The following is a 19,357-nucleotide window of genomic DNA, read 5'->3' as shown; positions in this document are numbered from 1 at the left end:
ATGAAACACAAGATAACAGTACATACTAGTAATACCCAAATTAAGATTAAAGAGAAAAATTCTATGATAAATTCTCAAGAGGAAAAAAAAAACCAAACCAACCCAACCAAATCTACAAACACCAAACTTGTGAGTTTTTGTTATTCCTTTCAAAAGACAAATGATTGTTTACAAAGTTACCTGAAGATTAATAAAAATTCGCAAACCTAAAACAGCAGGTTTCTAAAATTTTTAAATTAAAAAAAAAATTAATTTTGAAAAAGATTAAAACATACCAACTTGGTCTCCAGTGCTTCCTACACTTTTCTCTGCCACCTTCTAATAAACACCCAAACTTCTGACTTAGAAAAAAAAGGGCAGGCGACTGGACAACCTTTAACTGCTTTTTTAAATGGAACAGTTCATTCCTAAGAAGAGTAAGAGTATAAATGCTTGGAGCTCTTAATGCACTCCAAAACAAATGTCCTGCGGTATTTGGACAGAAACTTATTTAAAAAGACATGGCTCATGCCCCAGTAATTTTACCAATAGAAAACTATTTAGAACACAGAAGAAACAGATTAAAAAAAAATAACCAAAGGTTAGTGTGACTTTGGTCATACTCTCAGTGCCTCTCAAATAAACAGAAGACAACTGACTGCCTTCATGCCTAGAAGTTGTCTCTTAATTCCCCTGAGAGCAGCACTGTCATTTTCTAGAGCAATCAGCCAGGCCAGTCAGCAAGGGCATTGCCCACAGCCCCTCTTTCAGGAGACCCTAGGCAATCATGCTCAAATAGCCTATTTCTCTGAATAATACATGAGAAAACCACTTATAGAGCGTGCCAAGAGGTTGTCTAGCTTCCATAGTCATTCTATTTTTAAATATTAATATGTTCAGAAAAGTAGACCGCACGATTTCCGTGGCTGGCAAAATGAAACAAGGTGGTTTCATGTCAGTGTAAAGAACTAGGCTGGTACAAAGGAAACATCACAGCTCCTAATCACTCCAATTATATTTCTTTCATGCATCACACATCAGGTCTGAGACACAGAGGTGACTCACACCCAACCCAAGCAGTGTTGGTACTCACGGGGTTTCCAGCATGACCCTGCACACGCTGGCCATGGTGCTTAAGCAATCTGTTGTGTTCTCTATCGGTAAATTTTTATTCTGCAAAAGAAGGTGAACAGTTTCCACAATTCAATCACTGTGAAATATTATACTACAAAGCCTAAGTCATATCAGTTATCTGTTGGCATAGTAATGTGGAGCAATTAAAAAAATCAACACAACTATGGTAAGTCAGGTAGTCTTGCACTGTTTTTTTAAAATATTATCATATAGATTAGCACTTTACAGAGCAAAGGCTACCACATGGATTTTGCCTGCTTGCTTGTAGCCAAGCAACTACACCCTTGATATGATTGACTTTTGGAAAGTTTTGAAGGAATCATCATCTAACCCGCTCCTCCAAAGACAAAAATTTCTATAGCCAAATATATCCATCTGCTGTAATAGCAAATCTTAATTGTGGCAGACAACCATCACAAATAAATGTAAAATAAGAGGACAGTTTTCTTAAGGCATTTCAAGCACAAAGCAGAACTCAGGAGAAAAAAGAATATTAAAAGACAGATGTAACTTTGCATGAATCATGTAATGTAAAATTATTTTCTACTAAGAAACAGTGAGCATTCTTTGCATGTAAGCCAAAAATCATCACAGTTATCAGAAGGCAAGCACAGTACTTGCAGTGATTGGATTTTACAACCAGTATTTACTTAGGTAGTCAAGGATAAATAGGGATGTGTCAACATGCTGAAATACTTTTCCAGTTCAGGTTCCTTCCCCCTTTTGCAATAAAATGTAGTAGACTTGACTTTACACAGGAGAGTAGAAGGAGAAGAGGAAGCTACATTTCAATTCCATTCTTTATTTCAAGCAGAGAGAATCAAGCTGTTTCCCTTTCAATTTTCTGAAATTTCTGCTCTAAAACACCACCACAGTGCAGGCAAAACACCTGTCCCAGCTCCCTGCTTGAGAAAAGCCATCACTGCTGATGTGACACTTCCCATTAAATTTTGGGGATGCATACACAAAGTGCCTGGCTGGAGTCCCTAACTCTACAGCATCTGGGAATGACACATTACATTTCCTGAGGCTCCAAACCCCAAGTTTTATTCCTAGATGCCAGATTAGGCCTAGGGGAGGTTGTGTTACCTATTATGTCTGGCCCTGCAGTGCTGTGAAACACATTACCCAAGCCATAAATTTATACTCTTACCTCTGACACAAACTTTGTTGTGGCATCACTTAAGGTTTTCAACATTGGCGTTGCTTCAGCATAAAATAAAGACATTCTGTTTGCCAACTCATTATTTACTTCATTTTCTCCCTCTGCCTAAAAAACAGAAGAAAGGGTTTAGTTGTTCTGTACATGGAGAAGAGAGGGGGTAGCAGAATTAATTTCATCTTATCCAAGGGTTACCTACTGGGACATTGTTAATCCTCATACGGCTCAGAGTTCTTCTATAGTAGCTGAAGTCATTCTGTATAGCAGGATTTGTCATCTATGTGGATATGGAAGCAAGAGAGTTGTGACAAATTCAAGGAAAGTAAGGACAAGTTTTCATAAAATGTTATACACCCAACAAGAATATATTCAACTTCCTGAAGTGAAGCAAAAAGGCCTGTGATATGTTTGGAACTTGTAAGCACAACATAAAGCTTTTTGGTGTCTCAGAATCAGAACAAGCTCTAACAGGAATGAGAAAAGGAACAATCTCCTAAATACAAGTTGGAAATTAGTAGGTTGAAAAAATTGCTTTGCTAATTTGACTCCAAGGATCAGACCAGCAAATTAATTACCGTTTCAGCTTAGTTCTTTGCATATAGCAAGAAAATAGCTGGACTATGGCTGCACACAAGCTAAAAGCAACAGCATTATCTCAAGAGATATGCCAAATTTGGGTGAAAAAACATGATTAATGTGAACTGAAACACAAGTGCCTAAAGCTAATATGATATTTCATCTGCTTTCCAGTTTGATCTTACTCTAGGTCACAAGAGCAAGCCAAGCATATTGGATATTTGAGTATCCGCTGCACATTCTATTCCAGAACAGAACACAACCCAGACTGCTTCAGCAAACACACTTGGCTTCTTTTTCTAGCCCTTCTGATCACAAGCTCTTACCTTGAGCTCATCAAATCGGAGTGTGAAGTGAAGAATTTCTGCAAACTGCTTAGCAAGAGCCTGCTCTCGCTCCAGGTGCTGCGTGGGGGAGTACGGAGTGCTGGTCAGGGCGCCCAGCAGGCCCCGCAGCCCGGCCTCTGCAACACAGGACAGGGGATTGAACACACACCTGCACTGCCCCTTGCACCAGCACCGCCTGGGACCCTGCATGCTACACTTAAAATACATAGCTGCCAAAATACATGGTGGTTAATAATAAACGGACTCCATGAATTGCTCAGCTATGTGTCAACTGCTGTCATATTTACGTACAAATTGCTGTACAGACCAGGTCACATCAATGCTGACAGCCACAAAAAAAAACCTCTTGAGAAGTTCTGCTCAAGCTTTGTCTGCAACATTTGTGTAGAACATATTTCAATAACTTGTGTTAGCAGACTTCAGCCTCTAGGAGAACACAGAATTCAAGAGGCACATAGCTGTAAGTAAAAGTCATACATTATTTAAGATAAATTTATAATCTGTGACAGTGGTCGCAAGGGTTGCAGGTGAAGAGAGACAAGAATGTTGACTTCATGTTGATTTATTATCTTATGATATATATATTACATGATAACTATACTAGAAAGAAATAGAAGGAAAAGTTCTCATAAGGCTAGCTAAGCTAAGAATAGAAAAGAATGAACAACAAGATCTGTGTCCCAGCAGAGAGCAAGAGCAGCTCTGCCGTGAGTGGTCAGTAAATCTAAACATCCACAGGAGACCAATCACAGATGCACCTGTTGCATTCCACAGCAGCAGATAACCATTGTTTACATTTTGTTGCTGAGGCCACAGCTTCTCAGAAGGGAGAAAAATCCCAAGAAAGGATTTTTCACAAAAGATGTCTGTGACAATAATCCATCAGCACTGACAGCCACAAAAAAAAAAACTTCTTGAAAATTTCTACTCAAGCTTTGTCTGCAACATTTGTGTAGAACATATTTCAATAACCTGTGTTAGCAGACTTCAGTGTCTAGGAGAACACAGAATTCAAGAGGCACATAGCTGTAAGCAGAAGTCACGACTTAAGATAAATTTATAATCCAGCTTCCTGTTCATCTTGAGAAAAACACCTCACCCATTTTAAAAAGCAGAACTTGCCTGCAACAAGTTTCTGTGTTTTAAACACATTTTATACAAGCTATGTTAATAAATTTGATTAAAAGTGAGATAACAACAGAAAGCTGGTAAAAAAACAAGTCTCAGGTTTTATCAGCATAGCCATCACATCAGTGAGTTTCAGAAGAGGCATGAAGCACCATCTCAAGTACTGCATTTGTATGAACAAGATCAGGCACTTCCACATAGCAAATTATTTCTGGTGTTTAGGGAGGAATAATACAGTCTCTTTTAATTACTCTTGGTATCAGAAACACTGACAGCATTAATTCCTGATTATTTAGTTTACTAATTTCCAGACAATCAGCTGGTTACTGCCTTCCTGAGTTACTAAAGGAGTAGAGGAAGAGCAGCAAGGATGATCCCATTCTCTCTCCCCTCTCAGATATCCACTGAAGCAAGATTGCTGTCATCCAACGTATGGAGGAATCTGTGCAATATGAGCTCATTTCCACAAAGGAGTTGATCTAGATGTGATCACATCTGAATATGCCAAATATACGCATAAATTAAGAGAAAAAAACCCTCAAGTTAACACCTTTCCACTTACCTAGTCTTTGAGAAAATTCATAGAATTTCTTTAGTTTGCCTACTAGTGGAACAACTGCACCCCATGCCTTCTCTTGCAGCTTCTCATCATTTGGATGCTGTATTGCCTTAAATTGGAAAAAGAGAGGAGAAAAAGATGCTTGGATTGGGAATAACTGATGCACTGCTGACAAAACAACCCCCAACAACAAAACACAAAAAACCAAAACACCTATGCAAGACAATTGTTTGAAGAGCTAATAATTAAATATCTACCTACTAAGAAGTTCTCAGTTGAGAGACAAGCATGTACTAACCCATGTCTGTTCCAAAAAGGTCTAAAAATTTGTGTTGAAAGTAAGCATCCTGAACAGGAAAACAACTTGGAGAGAGTATAAAGAAATGGTTAAAAATCAAATTACTCAGATAAGACAATTTACATAACCAGATCTAGTTAATTAAAATTAACAACTTTACTGTGCTTACTCCAAGCAAAAAAAAAAAAATTAGCGATCAAAGCCTCATCTTAATGTTGATATCTATCACTAATTCCCAAATTTGCAAAGAAAAAAATTACTGTGAAATTCAGGCTAGCTATTACAGCAGGAACATTTAAGAATAATCAACAACATAAAGCACCACCAGTACAAAGCATATACCACAGTTTTGAAGGATATATTTACAGACTTTGTCTTTACAGTAAACTTCCCAGACATTTAATACCTTAAATTCAACCTCTCCAGTTAGCAACTGAAAATATACTAAGAAAACAGAAATAAAGATGTTCATAACTCTCCTGCAGCACTTTCACTGTCAGGTTCTTGATTTCAAGAACTGTTTCAGTCAACCATGGCCTGTGGCTTGCAGCACACTCCTCTCAGGTCCTAGAAAGTTTCCTTCCTGCCATGTCTACCTCCTCTCAGAGGAGTATCTCTCATTTCTCCATGGCATCTGCACACACACATTCCTGCCTGATCCTACAGCCTGTCTCTGAACATGGATAGTAAACTATCTCCCCTCCTAAGGGGTTTGTGTGATACAGTCATCCCTCTTAAACCTACCTTATCAATTCCATGGAGAGAAAAACTCTCAAAGGTGAATGGCTTTGAGTATCTCAAATTGCTATGGAGTAAATAGTAATCTAATACTCCTACCTAATACTATTTCTTAAAGATATGTTACAGTGAGTAACTCCTACCTTCATGAGCAAAGCCCCCATTGCTGTATGTGAGGAAGACAATAAAGGGGGTTGGGAGAATATTTATTCCACCCTTTGTTAAACAAAGAAACATTTGAATGACATTCTGTACAGGAACTTTGTTTCTGTTCCAAATATCTACTTTAGTAAATAAAAGCCAATTAAAAGGGAGTGAAAATGAGATGCCTTTTGTGTTAGGATTACCAAACCAGGCTTCCCCAGTTACCATACAAGAGGATGTCAACACTATTCAGTTTTGCACTGTAGTCACATCACACTCTTTCCAAATTCACTATTAACTCAAGAAGAGATTATGTTGGAACACAAAGAAAAATCAATATTCCTAATACCCCAAAAACTCTGAGAAGCATCATTTGCTATTACATGTGTGGATTAATATGACTGAAACAAGCAACATCTGTTTTGCTGTTAAAAAGAAACATTCCAGAGCAGAAATTCAAGACAGTGATTTTAAAGGACAACATGCTCTGCCAAAACAGCTCCTGCAAGCAAAGTTAAACCCCAGCAGTATTTGGTTAGGATCAGACAATGAACAACCACAGGCTGTGCACAATTGAAACGCTCTAGCTCACCTCTCGTATTTCATGGCCAGCTCCTCTATATGACTGCAAGTCTTCCAGTATTCCTTCTGCATCCTTTAACACTACATTCACCTGATTATAAATTTCCTTTTCAGATTCTGTAGGTTGGGCATCTAAACAGCAGAACATATTAAATGTATATATATTTATTTTTAACAACAACACGGAATTCAACAGGCACACCATCACCTATGGGACAAATTCTTCATGCAGCAACTCATCAAGAATTTTCATTCTCTGAAGAGCTACTACAATGTATGAGGAACTCCAAGAGACTAATTGTATTCATTTTAGTAGTCTCAATTCTTTTACCATCCCAAAAATTCACCTGGATTTTATCTTCTTGATTTATTGAAAACTGAGTAAGGAGAAGAAATCCTGATGAGTTGTCTTTATGACTATCATATAATCTCACCTTGGGGTGCAGCAGAGGCTCACTGGAAGAAACTTAGGTAAGCACTCAAAAGACACTCTCACTGCAGATAGCACAGGAGGTGTCCATGTTTTATTATAATCTAGAAACACTGCATCAGATTATTTTCCATCTTGTCTTACTCATCTTTAACTGCTTGGGAAAGGAGTCATATATTTTACTTCTAAAAATATTTAATTCTCAAAACATTCTTCACTGCACTCATCACACAATCAGAGTGGAGAACAAAAAGATCTAGTGTGAGCCTGTGAAGGCCTTTTTTCTTTTGTTCCCTGTCTTTAAAGGTATAAGCTGTCTCCCATTTTCTTCTAATCAACTAAGGGCTTCCCAAAAATATATTGGGTCATAATTTCAAGAAGCTACATGCACATTTTTAAAGAAATGTGATTTGGTAATAAGTATGTTTTGAGAAGAATCAACAAAAGGTTTTAACCTTTAAAAACAATCACCTAGGGCAAGTATCTCAGACATGGTTTACCTGAACCAATTTTTTTCTTTTAGAATGCTGATGAAAGCTATAAGGTTAGTTCCTTTTAGACTCATATTTTTAAAAAAATCAAAGAAACTGTTAGTTACTAAAGCTCTTGTAAAAAAAACCCACTTCTCTGTTAACATGGGCAAAATATGTTATGGAATAAATATCATTGTATTTTAGTCCATTATTTCCAATGCCAAAAATGAGGGTATTAACAATAGATTATTTTTTTATAGGGACAGACAGAAACTATCTAAGGACAATATATCCTCATGACTTTGTGCATTTTGAAGAGTCTGGAAAATGTCTTTTTAGACGTGCTTTTTCCATGATCCATATGTACAACTTCCCATGGAAGTTAGGTACATCTTTACATTTGAAATAAAACTTCCACAGTATCTTAGTGTTACACACTAGAAAAACACAAGAGAAAACAATGTTTGTATAAGGAGAAAATAAATTTCATATACATTGCCTGTCTGGATTTTGCTGTAATTTTTGCATAATACCTCTTATTTTTATAGTTTAATGCATAAAGAGTGGGCATTATTAGCAAATATGCCTATATATAGACCTTGCAACAGTTTAACTGGTATTTTGAGAAACATCAAGAATTAGCACAGGTTAAAGAACCTGATCATTCTTTTTAAAATAAATAAATAAATAAAAGAGCACCACATTGATTAGGCATCGAGTAAAAGTGGCCAGTGCTTTTCAGATCATCACAAAGGTCACATAATTTTGAAAGCTGCTGAAGACTGCTGTAAGAAATGAAGACAAAAAATGAGGGAAAAGAGCAGACAGGGAAGCACACCAGCTGACTGGCAGCAGTTCATGCACGAACATGAAATGTTACAGTGAAATACAGACTGAGACGTGAAGCTCTGTAGTGTTCCAGATTGTGCTGTTAAATAATGCAATCAAGACTTGTCACTTGGATTGTCTCACACTGAGAACATCTCCTGCCTGTTTAATTTTTCATGCCATTTTTTTTCTTTACCCTGTGTAGTAAGGAGAGTTCATTTTTCAATACTGGGAGGGGCAGAGCAGAATGGCCCAAAAGAATTCCTGCTCCTCATTTCAAAATCCACCACCAAGCAGAACAGCTGCAGTACCATGACCCTCCATGTTTAGAAATTAAAATAATCTCCCAAATACAAATTTAGTGGTCTTCACTGGACAGGTGGCTAGGCAAATCAATACCATCATCACCTCTCTAAGTGTAGGATGTAAACACTCAACCACCGTGTTTCATTTCCTTAAAATGTTCCAGGAAACTTAAACCAATGGTTGATATTTCATTTGTTGGGGTGGTGGGGATTTTTATTTGTTTGTTTCGACTATTACAAACTTCTAGACATCAATCTATTTGAAAATCAAGTAGGTACAGAGTTATTTCTTTTGGTATCTATTTCATTTTTGGTCAACCTATTCCTCTCCAATAAAAAACATCTGTAAACCCGATTTGTCCCAACTCATTTCCTCTGCCATCTCTAAAAGAGAGGTCAAACTTAAAAAGCAAATTTAAATGATTTTATAATCCCTTCACAAACCATTTAAGATGTTATTAGAATAGGGTTAAAATGCATGATATAAAAGATCTTCAGGGCCTAATGCTGGCTGACCCAGAGCGAAATTGGTTTATTTGCTTCCCAGTGCTGGTCAGGGCATTGTATTCTGAAAGCCCATCAGACGGAAGAAAGAGGGAGAGGTCTCTCTTCCTAAACACTGTCACCATCTTGAAAATATGGAGGCAGCATTCCGATCCTATGGGAACAGCATCCCTCAGTGTGTACCTGAGGGCTCAGGCTACAGGACCTTCACCTGGGAATCACTAATTGTGGAACTCCTCTTCCCAAGGTGGAGTGCACAGAGCAGGAGAGGGAGTTGTACTTCTGGAGTTACTCTTGGCTGCTAAGAAAAAGCAGCCAGCAGTGCAGGCATCCAAACAGAAGGATGGAGATACACAATTTCATGGATTTCCCTTCTCCCCTGACCATTTAAGTTCCTGCTACAAGGTTACAACAAGGCTGTGCCTTTATCAGAAATGCCTTCCATACAAAGAACAAACCCAGCAAGCACAACACAGCTTGCCCAGATGTTCTGAGGTTTGAAACTGTGGTCACAGCAGCTGAGCCCTGGTTATTCAGGGCAACTTTACTATTTTCAATGCAATAGTAAGAAAAGACTGAGGTTCTGCAAGTAAGTGGGAGTTCATCTTTAAATAAATTTGTGTTTAATCAGAATGTTACTGCACTAGATGCAATATACACTTAGAGTTCAGAATGCTCACACAGTAAGAGACAGTAGAGGAGACTTGAAACAATATACAAACGTTGTTATGTGAACTAAATACTACAGAAGTGAGACAACATATTGCATGCGGGGAACACACACATTTAGTGACTATTAAAATAATATTTGGCTAGCCTACAGAACTAGTAGGGAGAGAAATTTGGGGTTAAAAGTTTACACTGCACAGCAAACTATTTAAGCTGAGATTTTTCCCAGGGAAGAACACATCAAGTCATCTGAAACTGTCTGGGACAAAACTCACAAACAAGGGGAAAAAAATGCCAGACTGCTGGAGATGAAATAATTTATTCATCTCTGTTGGCATTACTATGGAGAATGCTGTCTCTGTGGCTCCTCTGAAACCTGGCCAAGTCTTCTGGAGATAATGCAGGATACTGTCAGCGCTAGCTTGAGATCACCACCTCATAGTACACTGTATTTTAGCTACTATTCCAATCAGTAAATTTGGAAAAGATTTGCAACTGTGTCAGTAAAGACACCAATGTAAAAGTTGAGCTGTAAGTTTCCCACATTTGAGGTGGCTGTTTTATGTAAACAAAATTGACCTGTGCACTTTGCTTGTGTTCTGATGGTATTGCACAGACTTTAAAAGAATACTCAGGAGAACTATTTCTATCAAACAAGTAAGGTGAATGGCCAAAGAAAGCACAAGCTTAACCAGTGCAGAGGCAAGGAAAAGCCTACAGCTCACCGTATTTTTAACATGGATTCTGATAGTCAGTCACACCAATCACTGGCATCTAGCACCAAGATAAACATCTGGGGGAATAATAATGGTTAGAAGTCTAAAATCTGAAGTTTCTAGCACTACAAAGCTTCATGAACGCTAGGTTTTAGTTCTTTAAGGTACTATGTAAGAAACATTGGAGCCTGCTCACATACATGGATTTAAGAACAAAAGACTTCAAACTGCCTATTATTGAGTCAGGCATAACACAGAATTGGCAAATTTGTTTTTAATACAGAGCTTACTTGTCCTTCCACACAAAACCACAACATTAAGTATCACAAGATTAAGTGCCAAGTCTTGAAGAAAGATCTTGGCTGTGTCAAAGCCAAGATCCTGTCAAGGCAAGCTATCTGAAACAGAGGAGAAAGAAGCATGTATACACAGTATAGCAGCAGAAACAAATGCAGAACAGGGTCCAAAATGAACAAAGAACAGTCTAACAATTCAGCCATAATATAAGTCACCTAATTTGACTGCATATGAAAGCATTTCATGTCAGCAACCTGCTTACTCTCATGCCAAATCCTGTTCATGCTCAAAACATGCATTTTAAAACAAAATTGATGGCCAAAAAAATCTGTATTTAAAAAGAAAAAAAGGAGCATTTTTATTGCAATTTAGGAACCATGCCTCTTCTATCCAGCTAATGTGCATTTACTTTACTCCAATTAAATTTTAAATATTTGCAGATTAAGCTGGAGCTTTACAACTCCAATGGCCTCATACATGAGTTCTCCCACCTCACTAGATTCCACCTAATGTGATGATACACAAGAATTGGTCTTAGATTAATTTTGCTTTCTGATTTTTGAACACAGGCCTTGATAATCTTCCCTTTATGAATAATTTGTATGGCTAGCATCTTCCAATAACAATATATTCAGAAGAGACAAGTAATAAAAATCAACACAACAGGGTAAGAGCTTAGAGAAGTTGTAACTTTAAATGTCATTGAAGCAAAACCATATTTCTTCAAGCATTTACTTTCATGTTATAACTAATATTAACAACTGCTACTGATTAATCAAACAACTGAAAAACAATTCAGGGGAAAAAGATTTAATGCACCTCAAATTATCCATATCATAATACTTCATCAGTATTTTTTATTACACTATTCCATTGTATTCTATTATATGGTCAAAATGTACTTGAACATTAATCTTCTTATTTGATGCTTGCTGATGTACAGCTGGCTAAAGAAACAGCACATCCCAAAAGAAAGTAATTAAACATGCATAGCAGAAGCCAGCAACACTTACCTGCCATTCTTAGGCTACACTGTATCATGCAACAAAAACCAGAAGCAGAAATACTGACATATGTGAACCTTCTAGAACACCTGGCATTGATCACACAAGCAACATGTCTCTTCTTTTCAAAATCAATTTAATCTCTGTACATGTTGAGACTCCCTTTTAAGAAGGCATGAGGTTAAATTTCAGTGCCAGATCCAGTAAGGTTCACATATAACCTTTAACATGATGATGCTGGAGCTATGAATAGCTGTTGTGAGCCAGTCTGTCTATGCAGCATTATTAATTCACATTGGAAGTGATGAGAATCAGGTTTCATTTTCAGTTCTTCCTTTAAGGAGCATGGGACAAAACTCACAAATCTGAGTAAGTCAGTTGCAACTTCAGTAAGTCTTCAAATAATTACAACTATTCTTAACATTTTGATAAAAAGTAGGAAGAATTTTGGTTTAAAAAAGAAGAACCAAATTTCAACAGTCAAATGCAATTTGAAAGCCCTTTCAGAAATAAAGATTTTACATTTTAGGACCTGAGGATATTTTAGAACAGGTTACTGCTTTCTACCAAAGTTCGCTGAACAATTATCCATAGCTCAGGCATGCAAAGCAGTTAGAAGGATGGCAAAATGAAAACATACATTTAGTACAAGACAAATGCAGTCTACTGCAGGCAAAGAGTAATAGATATATAAAATCATCTTCTCACTTTCAAAATCAAGGAAAAAATTTGGCCCCTGCTCAAGGTCTGTGCATGTCAAAACTTTTAGAAGGTTCCCCATGTTAAGGTACCTGCCAAGACAAGAATGAGAGAAAAGAAAATTTTCTTTTTATAAGGAAGAACAGCCCAAATGCAGTTGATTGAAGCAGTGGGAAAGAAGACCGAGAGCTCCATCAGGTACGAACCCGTCCTTCAGGCTGGGTGCAGGGACATCCCCACCTCGAGGTGGCACAGCTGGGCACCCCAGCAGTGCAGCTTTCCTGGAAGGAGTGACCGTGTCACCAACATCCTCACAGCTGCCCCTTTGGGAAAGGGGCAGAATCCAACCAAAACCTTTGCCAGGGACTGTTCTGTCCCAGTACACCCTAGCACCAGTGTCCTGAGCAGGAGTACTGCCTTGAGGGCCAAGTACCAGATTGGAAAGCATTAGCCATGCTAGATTTTAACCTGATGGGACAGCAGAAGGAAAAGAGCTTTAATTTTGTCAGCCCTTATAATTGTGTCAGAAGGTCATCACAGAAAACACATCATGATACATCATTTCAGTGTGCAGAAAATGCTAACAGAGAAATGCCACAGACCTTTTACACAAGGTGCTTAAAACATTTGTGAAACTCAGACAGTTTCACTTTAGACTTTTGGATGTAAAAAAAACCACATTAACTGCACGAGGAATGACCCAAGCAGGACCAGGAATGATTCAGCACTCACTCTTGTGTATGAGAGGATTACAGTGAACAACTGCTCAGCACAGATTACTATGGCATACTGACAGAATTTCTCATTTCATGATTACTTGATTTGCAGGCAGATGGATGGACATCACTGACCACAGAGACCTGAAATGACTAAGCGCATGGAAAGAAAACTGACACAGCAGCATGATGGTGGCTTGGCTACTACTGGAGAGGGGGAAAAAGGGAAAAAAAAAAGAAAAAAACAACCACAAAAACTACATGCAAGTCTTTCCAATTCCAACTTGGCAATTGAGTCCCCTGGCCTTCACTGCAGCAGGTATAAGCAACCCTACTGTTACCATTTGAAATGCACCAGCTCTGAAGGGCTGAGAGACTTACTTTCAAAATCCAAGAAAAAATGTGCTGCATTGTGGTCTATGTCCCTGGTTAGCACCTTAATGAGATTACCCATGCCAGCAAACCTAAAAATAAAAATGGCAAAATAATTTAGTTCCAATAACCATTTCCTATTTTAAGTACACGCCTGGGTCTCACTGGATCAGGGCTCCCATTGTGTTTTGCACTCTGGATTCACTTCTGGTGGGGAGCAGAACCTGTGCACTGTACAGTGCATTTCCATGCCCCTTCTTCCTAGAGAGCAGTGATTGTTGAAAAACTGGAAAAGTTATAATCTTTGAGGAAAATAAAGATGTGAATTACTGGCTCTTTTTCATCACTGTTTAATACATATAAAGAACATGTGACCTACGATGACTGAGAAATTGTTTTAAATTGTTTTGCATAACTGCAGCACTCAGTGCCAGACAAAACCATTATTGTTGAGGACAAAAGGAACCTCAAGTGGAACTGGTGTCATCATAACACTTTTTTACTACCTCACTGTAATCCAAAACAGATTTTGGAAAGCCTCTCAGTAGTAGTCATCTGTGGCCAATGAACAGTTTTCCCATTAAATCACAGAGTTACAAGCAAAACAAAAACTAGACTTTCCAAAACCAGGAGAAAAATCAAGTTGCAGCAGTTCTTCTTATGTTTGCTGTCACATCCCAGCTAAAAGAAATGAAAAGTGGAAGAAAAATAAAATATTTGTTAGGTTTCTTGAAATCAGATAAACTATCAAAACAGTTTCAAATGTTACCACAAGTTTCAGAAATCAATACCTGCAGTAGGAGTATGAAAACTGCATTTCATAACAAAGCTGCCTTTTCATTAACCTTCCCATGTTTTACAGAGGCTGAAAATATACCTACTAACCATTGCTCTGAAATGCCAAGAACTCACTAGAGTGCTGCTGCAAGACAATCAAGACACACCCAAAAATCTCATCTCAAATTATTTAAGAATAAACCATGAACAATCTGGCATTTGAATTCAAGCACAAAAAATATTTTAAAAAAATCAGTTTTCAAATTAGTCTAACTATAACAACAAACAAGTTTATTCTCTATTTTTTCCTGATTTTTACTTTTACTGAAGAATCATGTTCACCTGGAGGTAAGATATCATGACACCAAGAATCATTACTTTATTAGGAGTCCAAGGAAACCAAAACAACATGAACTCTAAACAAATTGTTTGGCAAAACGCATTTTCGGAACCTGTGTTGACAGATTTCTTGGTCAAACTTAGAAAAGCATACGATTTTTTTGTGGGATCTGCAAGATTCAGCAATCAAACAAAGCTTGAGAAGGAAGGGGCAATTAATACAAAACTGCTGAAAATAACCCAAGTCTTTGCTCTAACAACTTCTACACAATGACCAAATGACTGTTTAGAATCCAGACTTTTAGCACTGTGACCCACAGGGGACTCTGCACACAGCAGTCACCAGGTGTGTGCTGGCTTTTTCACATGCTCAACCTTCTCCTTGAAACTCAAGGAAATGAAGGACCTGCTTCCTAATAACTTGAACTTATTTCCTAGAAATTCAGATCCGACTTCTCAGCCTGTGAGAAGCACCTATTAAGTCAAGGAATTTTTAAATTAAGGTGTCCAGCTGAGAGACTCTTCTTAAAAATTAATCCATTAAAACATGGATCTTCAAAGAGGCAGCTTCTCCAGGACTTCCTATCCCATAGCATGGCAAACTCTCAAAACTACAAGTGCACCAGTGCTGTGTAAACACGCAGCAGTAGAAAGCAGAGAAATTACTTTTCCATATCTCGCAGCGTGTTCTGTAACACAGGACTGAATAAGCCACTTTGTATTTCAGAGTTTTCCAGATTATGAATGTTCTTCTTGTTGAGGAGCAGACAGAGGCACCCTTAAACAAATATTCTCAACAGGGCCAATAAAAAATCAGAAGTAGAAGCTGAATAACAGTGACGCAGTTTACAGATTCAGGTCTAAAAACCAAACCTCAATCTCAGAACAGCATACAACATATTTCAATTCCAACATTAACATCAAGCAGCAAACACATGGCAGTGAATAGTATAATGGCCTAAAGAGAACTCCTATACCTGCAATTACTGTTGTGCTTCAGCTGCACCATCCCCTCCCCCAACAAAATATTCTCCATATCTCAAAAAAAATGCCTCTGTGTAGGTTTTACCTTTTTTTTTATATTAACCAGACTCCAAAGAGTTTACAGGCTCACGCACGTGGCTTAAATATTGGATAACATTACTTGTGAAGGTCAGAGCAGGGTCATGCTCATAGGGTTGAAATATTTTGAAGTTCACAGAAGAGCAGGAGGCACAGCAGAACAGATTGTGTCACTGAGCACCTACCACCTCCTAACATGAGTAGGGAGTTGGGGACTCGGTTTTGCAATACAAATACCTTCATCCCTCAGGAAGGTTTGCCAGAAAGAATATTTGTTTTCTTTTCCTGGAGTTAAGTTTAACAAATAGAGAAGCATAATAAAAGTCTTGGCACTACAATGGAAGAGCCAATGTGATATTCAAGCAGAAGATGCAACTGATCTAAAGGTAACAGCTCAGTAAAGAGCCTCAGTGAAGAGTAAAGGAGAGAAACTGATGATAATAGATTAATTCAACCATGACAGCAGCAAGATAACAAGATGTGCTATAGGAATGTATTTCAATTTACATCAACACAAAGCTGCTTGAACAGCTTTTCATAATGAAGTTCCCAACAAACTTCTCCCTTTGTGTGTTCACTGTACTGAAAAAAATCGTGATAAATTTTAGTCACATCAGAGTTCTGCACGCAAGATGTGCAATCACATTTCCTTTCTTAGTAGCAAAACAGTCACTGTATATTCATACAGATTTTATGGAGTGCATGGAAATCTAGCTGAAACTGGACAAACCCAGTACTTCTGAAACTTGAATCAAGATGCACTGCAACATTTACTCCAGGATCTCAAGCATCCTTAAAACTGAAAAACCTCCTGTGTTTTAAGAACTGTAAAAACAACCATTTCTCCCAGCTGCAATCCAAAAAGACTTTAAGCTATGAAGAGCTTGGAAACTCAATTTAGATAGATATTGAGAAGATGTAATTTCTCAAGCACTTTTTTAGAGGATGCTTTCTCTCAGCTCAGCATTGCAGGTAATGAATCCAAGAGCCAAAAGGTCAGACTCTACTCTTCTGGCAAAGCTAAGCATGCTCTTCCTGAGCTCTGAAATGACCTTTTAGAAACAAGGCCATGGTGCCCTCTGTGGAACTTCCCAGATTTGTGGAAGCAGCTGCAGGTCAATATGCCACAGCTAAGGTTAGATAGCCCTTCACTTTTGTACATTTTCCTTCAGAAGGCAAGGCGGGCAGCAGGCAGAGCTGACCTGTTGTACTCTGAGGGAACACTGCAGAGAGGAAAATTAAATTTGATCTTTCTGAGAAGGTGCTGTGAAAGCAGAATACCTGGCCCAATCTAGAGTAAAGCAAGCTAGCCCAGAGATACATCAGGTTCCTGATAGATATAAAAAAGATTTACTAGAGACTCATGTTTTGTTCAAGATGGCCTATAACTTGCAATTTTTCTGGGCCCAAAACACCTGAAAGAACTGAACACATGAAAGATTAGAGTGCTACTGGATCTAATACTAAAGATGATGACAATTTACACATAGCATGAGAAGCAGTCTACAAATCCAACTAATGAACATTTAGCTTCAGTGACCTCTTCTGCTATGGGATACCCTGTAAAAGCATCACCAGCAGGAAGATTTCGGTAGTTCTGAGAATTACCTTGGTAATTAACCACATAGGGGCATGCCTAGCCAGTATTAATTTACCAAGCTCTCTTACAGTTTCCTTGCAAGTTCACAACTTCATCTGAGTAAGTAAAATTACTAGTTTAGAAAGTCAGATGTGGTTCCAGTTAGGTAGCCCTGACACTGAGCTTCCATTGACTAGTGAAGAACATCTCCCAGCACTTACTGCACCTTTCTTGAGCACATCACCACATCAATCAGCTGCAGTTGAAGAAAGACTTAAGCCTGTATGAATACTAAAGCCATCAGCAAGCAGAACTGCTGATTTTGATATCCTGTAGCTGGGGTTTGTTTTGGAACTGAATAGCTGATTTAGAGCACTGACTGCAGGTGACCTTTGTGGGTGCTAAATCACCTTTTCACCCACAGCTCTTCCAGCACAAATGGAGAAAGATGCACACTGAAGCTGTAATCCTTACCAAGAAGAATTCTGCATATTGCAATCACTAACATCAAAATATTCACATGTCCAGCCTAAAGTACACTTTAGGTCACTACCTATTTGTTCTTCCACATCTTCAGAGCATCAACCTCTATCCAATTTTATTTGGTATTCTCATTCAGAATACAGCACACTTCAAAACATGGAAACCAATTTCTCTCCCAGAGGTATTACTGATTTTAAAAATTTATAGTGCAGTGTCCAGAGGCAACTCATTAGGTAAACTAACAGCCTAAGACTCAGTAAAAGCACACATTTAAGCACTGAAGTTTTCTCCTGCCACAAAAGCAACATCACGAGATCAGAGCAGAACAAAACCACTAGTTTCTGTCCAAAAACTGACTGTCCCTGTGAGACTGCCCAGAATCCCTGCTGGCATGCTCTGCACTCCAGCACAACACTGGAGCCACGTGGAGCAGGTTATGGGAAATGGGAGCACAAGCCAGGAACATGGCTCAAACTTGACCTACTTGCAGAGGAAGACATACGGAATGCCACGTTGGATTAGGGTGATCTGGCCCACTGCAGCCTTATGGGGTTGGATGATGCTGCGTGCAGAGCCCTGATCAGACAAGCGGAAAGCAAAGGCATATTTTCAAAACAAGCCTTGCACGCATGCCCTTCCTGTGGAAAACATCCCCAACACATCTCAGTGCCCCCCAGCCCCCAGGCTAAGCCCAGGGGAAATGTAATAGAAATACTCAATGCAAGTAAATTCATCTGAGCACCAAAGAAATTTCCCCTCTCACACCTGGAAGAAAAATTGTATTAACAAAGATGTTGCTTGCAACTGGTGAGTAGCTGGAGAACTTACTCTCATTACAGGTGAAACACTGCCAAGGTGTTCATAAGTGATATTTTCTATTTTTGTTTTTCTATTTCAAGCCTAATATGCTTTCAAACTAGTTTAAAAACAGTTAAATAAATAGATTAAAACATTTGTTTGTGATCCCTGAAGAAAATCTGCTTTAGCTTACCTTTTGGACATGCATGTATAGGCTATTCCCAATACTAAAATCTGCAGTATGAAAACTGCAGTATGAAAAACTCCCTGAAAATCCCATATGCAATTAAGCCTAACACTATAAGGAAAGCACATCTAATGAAGCAATAAAGGTTTTGTTCCAGGGATTTGAGTTTGGAATTTTCATTTGGCCATGTAAGTGCAGCATAAACATCCAATTCAGAGATATTTTTGGCAAAAGAGTAAGTAAAAAACATGCACAGCATTAGAAGTCTAGCATTATAGTGAAATACCACCATGTTATAACACTTGCAGGGTTACTACATGCACAAAACACTTATTGTGTTCCTATACTGTTTTTCTAGAAGGATAATCCTATCAGCCTGTTTCAAGGCTTATTGAACAGTATCTAACCATGAACAGGGAGAAGGGGAAAAAAAAGAGAAAAGCAAAAAGAAATGAGGCAGTGGATAGGTGCC

The 19,357-nt window shown here is 38.3% G+C and overlaps 1 protein-coding gene across 5 annotated transcripts in view; it reads right to left on the bottom strand.

Moving 5' to 3' along the window:
* The window catches only part of CYRIB (CYFIP related Rac1 interactor B), a 96,948-nt gene that overhangs the window by 4,950 nt on the left and 72,641 nt on the right, over nt 1-19,357 (bottom strand). For 3 of the 5 annotated variants that reach the window (XM_054270674.1, XM_054270761.1, XM_054270553.1), the window contains 7 exons: nt 12,582-12,664; nt 6,658-6,779; nt 4,889-4,994; nt 3,178-3,314; nt 2,475-2,552; nt 2,267-2,383; nt 1,073-1,152 (listed from right to left, as the gene is read on the bottom strand). In XM_054270674.1, the coding sequence (XP_054126649.1) occupies nt 1,073-1,152; nt 2,267-2,383; nt 2,475-2,552; nt 3,178-3,314; nt 4,889-4,994; nt 6,658-6,779; nt 12,582-12,654 (713 nt within the window). In that variant the 5' untranslated portion in view covers nt 12,655-12,664. Of the gene's footprint in view, nt 1-1,072; nt 1,153-2,266; nt 2,384-2,474; nt 2,553-3,177; nt 3,315-4,888; nt 4,995-6,657; nt 6,780-12,581; nt 12,665-13,669; nt 13,756-19,357 lie in introns of those variants that run through there. The other 2 variants (XM_054270847.1, XM_054270586.1) reach the window with 2 other exon arrangements.

This window comes from Melozone crissalis, unplaced genomic scaffold, assembly GCF_028551555.1.
Source record: "Melozone crissalis strain CALT ecotype California unplaced genomic scaffold, PUWL_Pcris_2 ptg000002l_1, whole genome shotgun sequence".
In the NCBI taxonomy this organism is placed as follows: domain Eukaryota; kingdom Metazoa; phylum Chordata; class Aves; order Passeriformes; family Passerellidae; genus Melozone; species Melozone crissalis.
The sequence above is the reverse complement of the archived record's forward strand: the minus strand, read 5'-3'. Positions and strand labels throughout refer to the sequence as shown.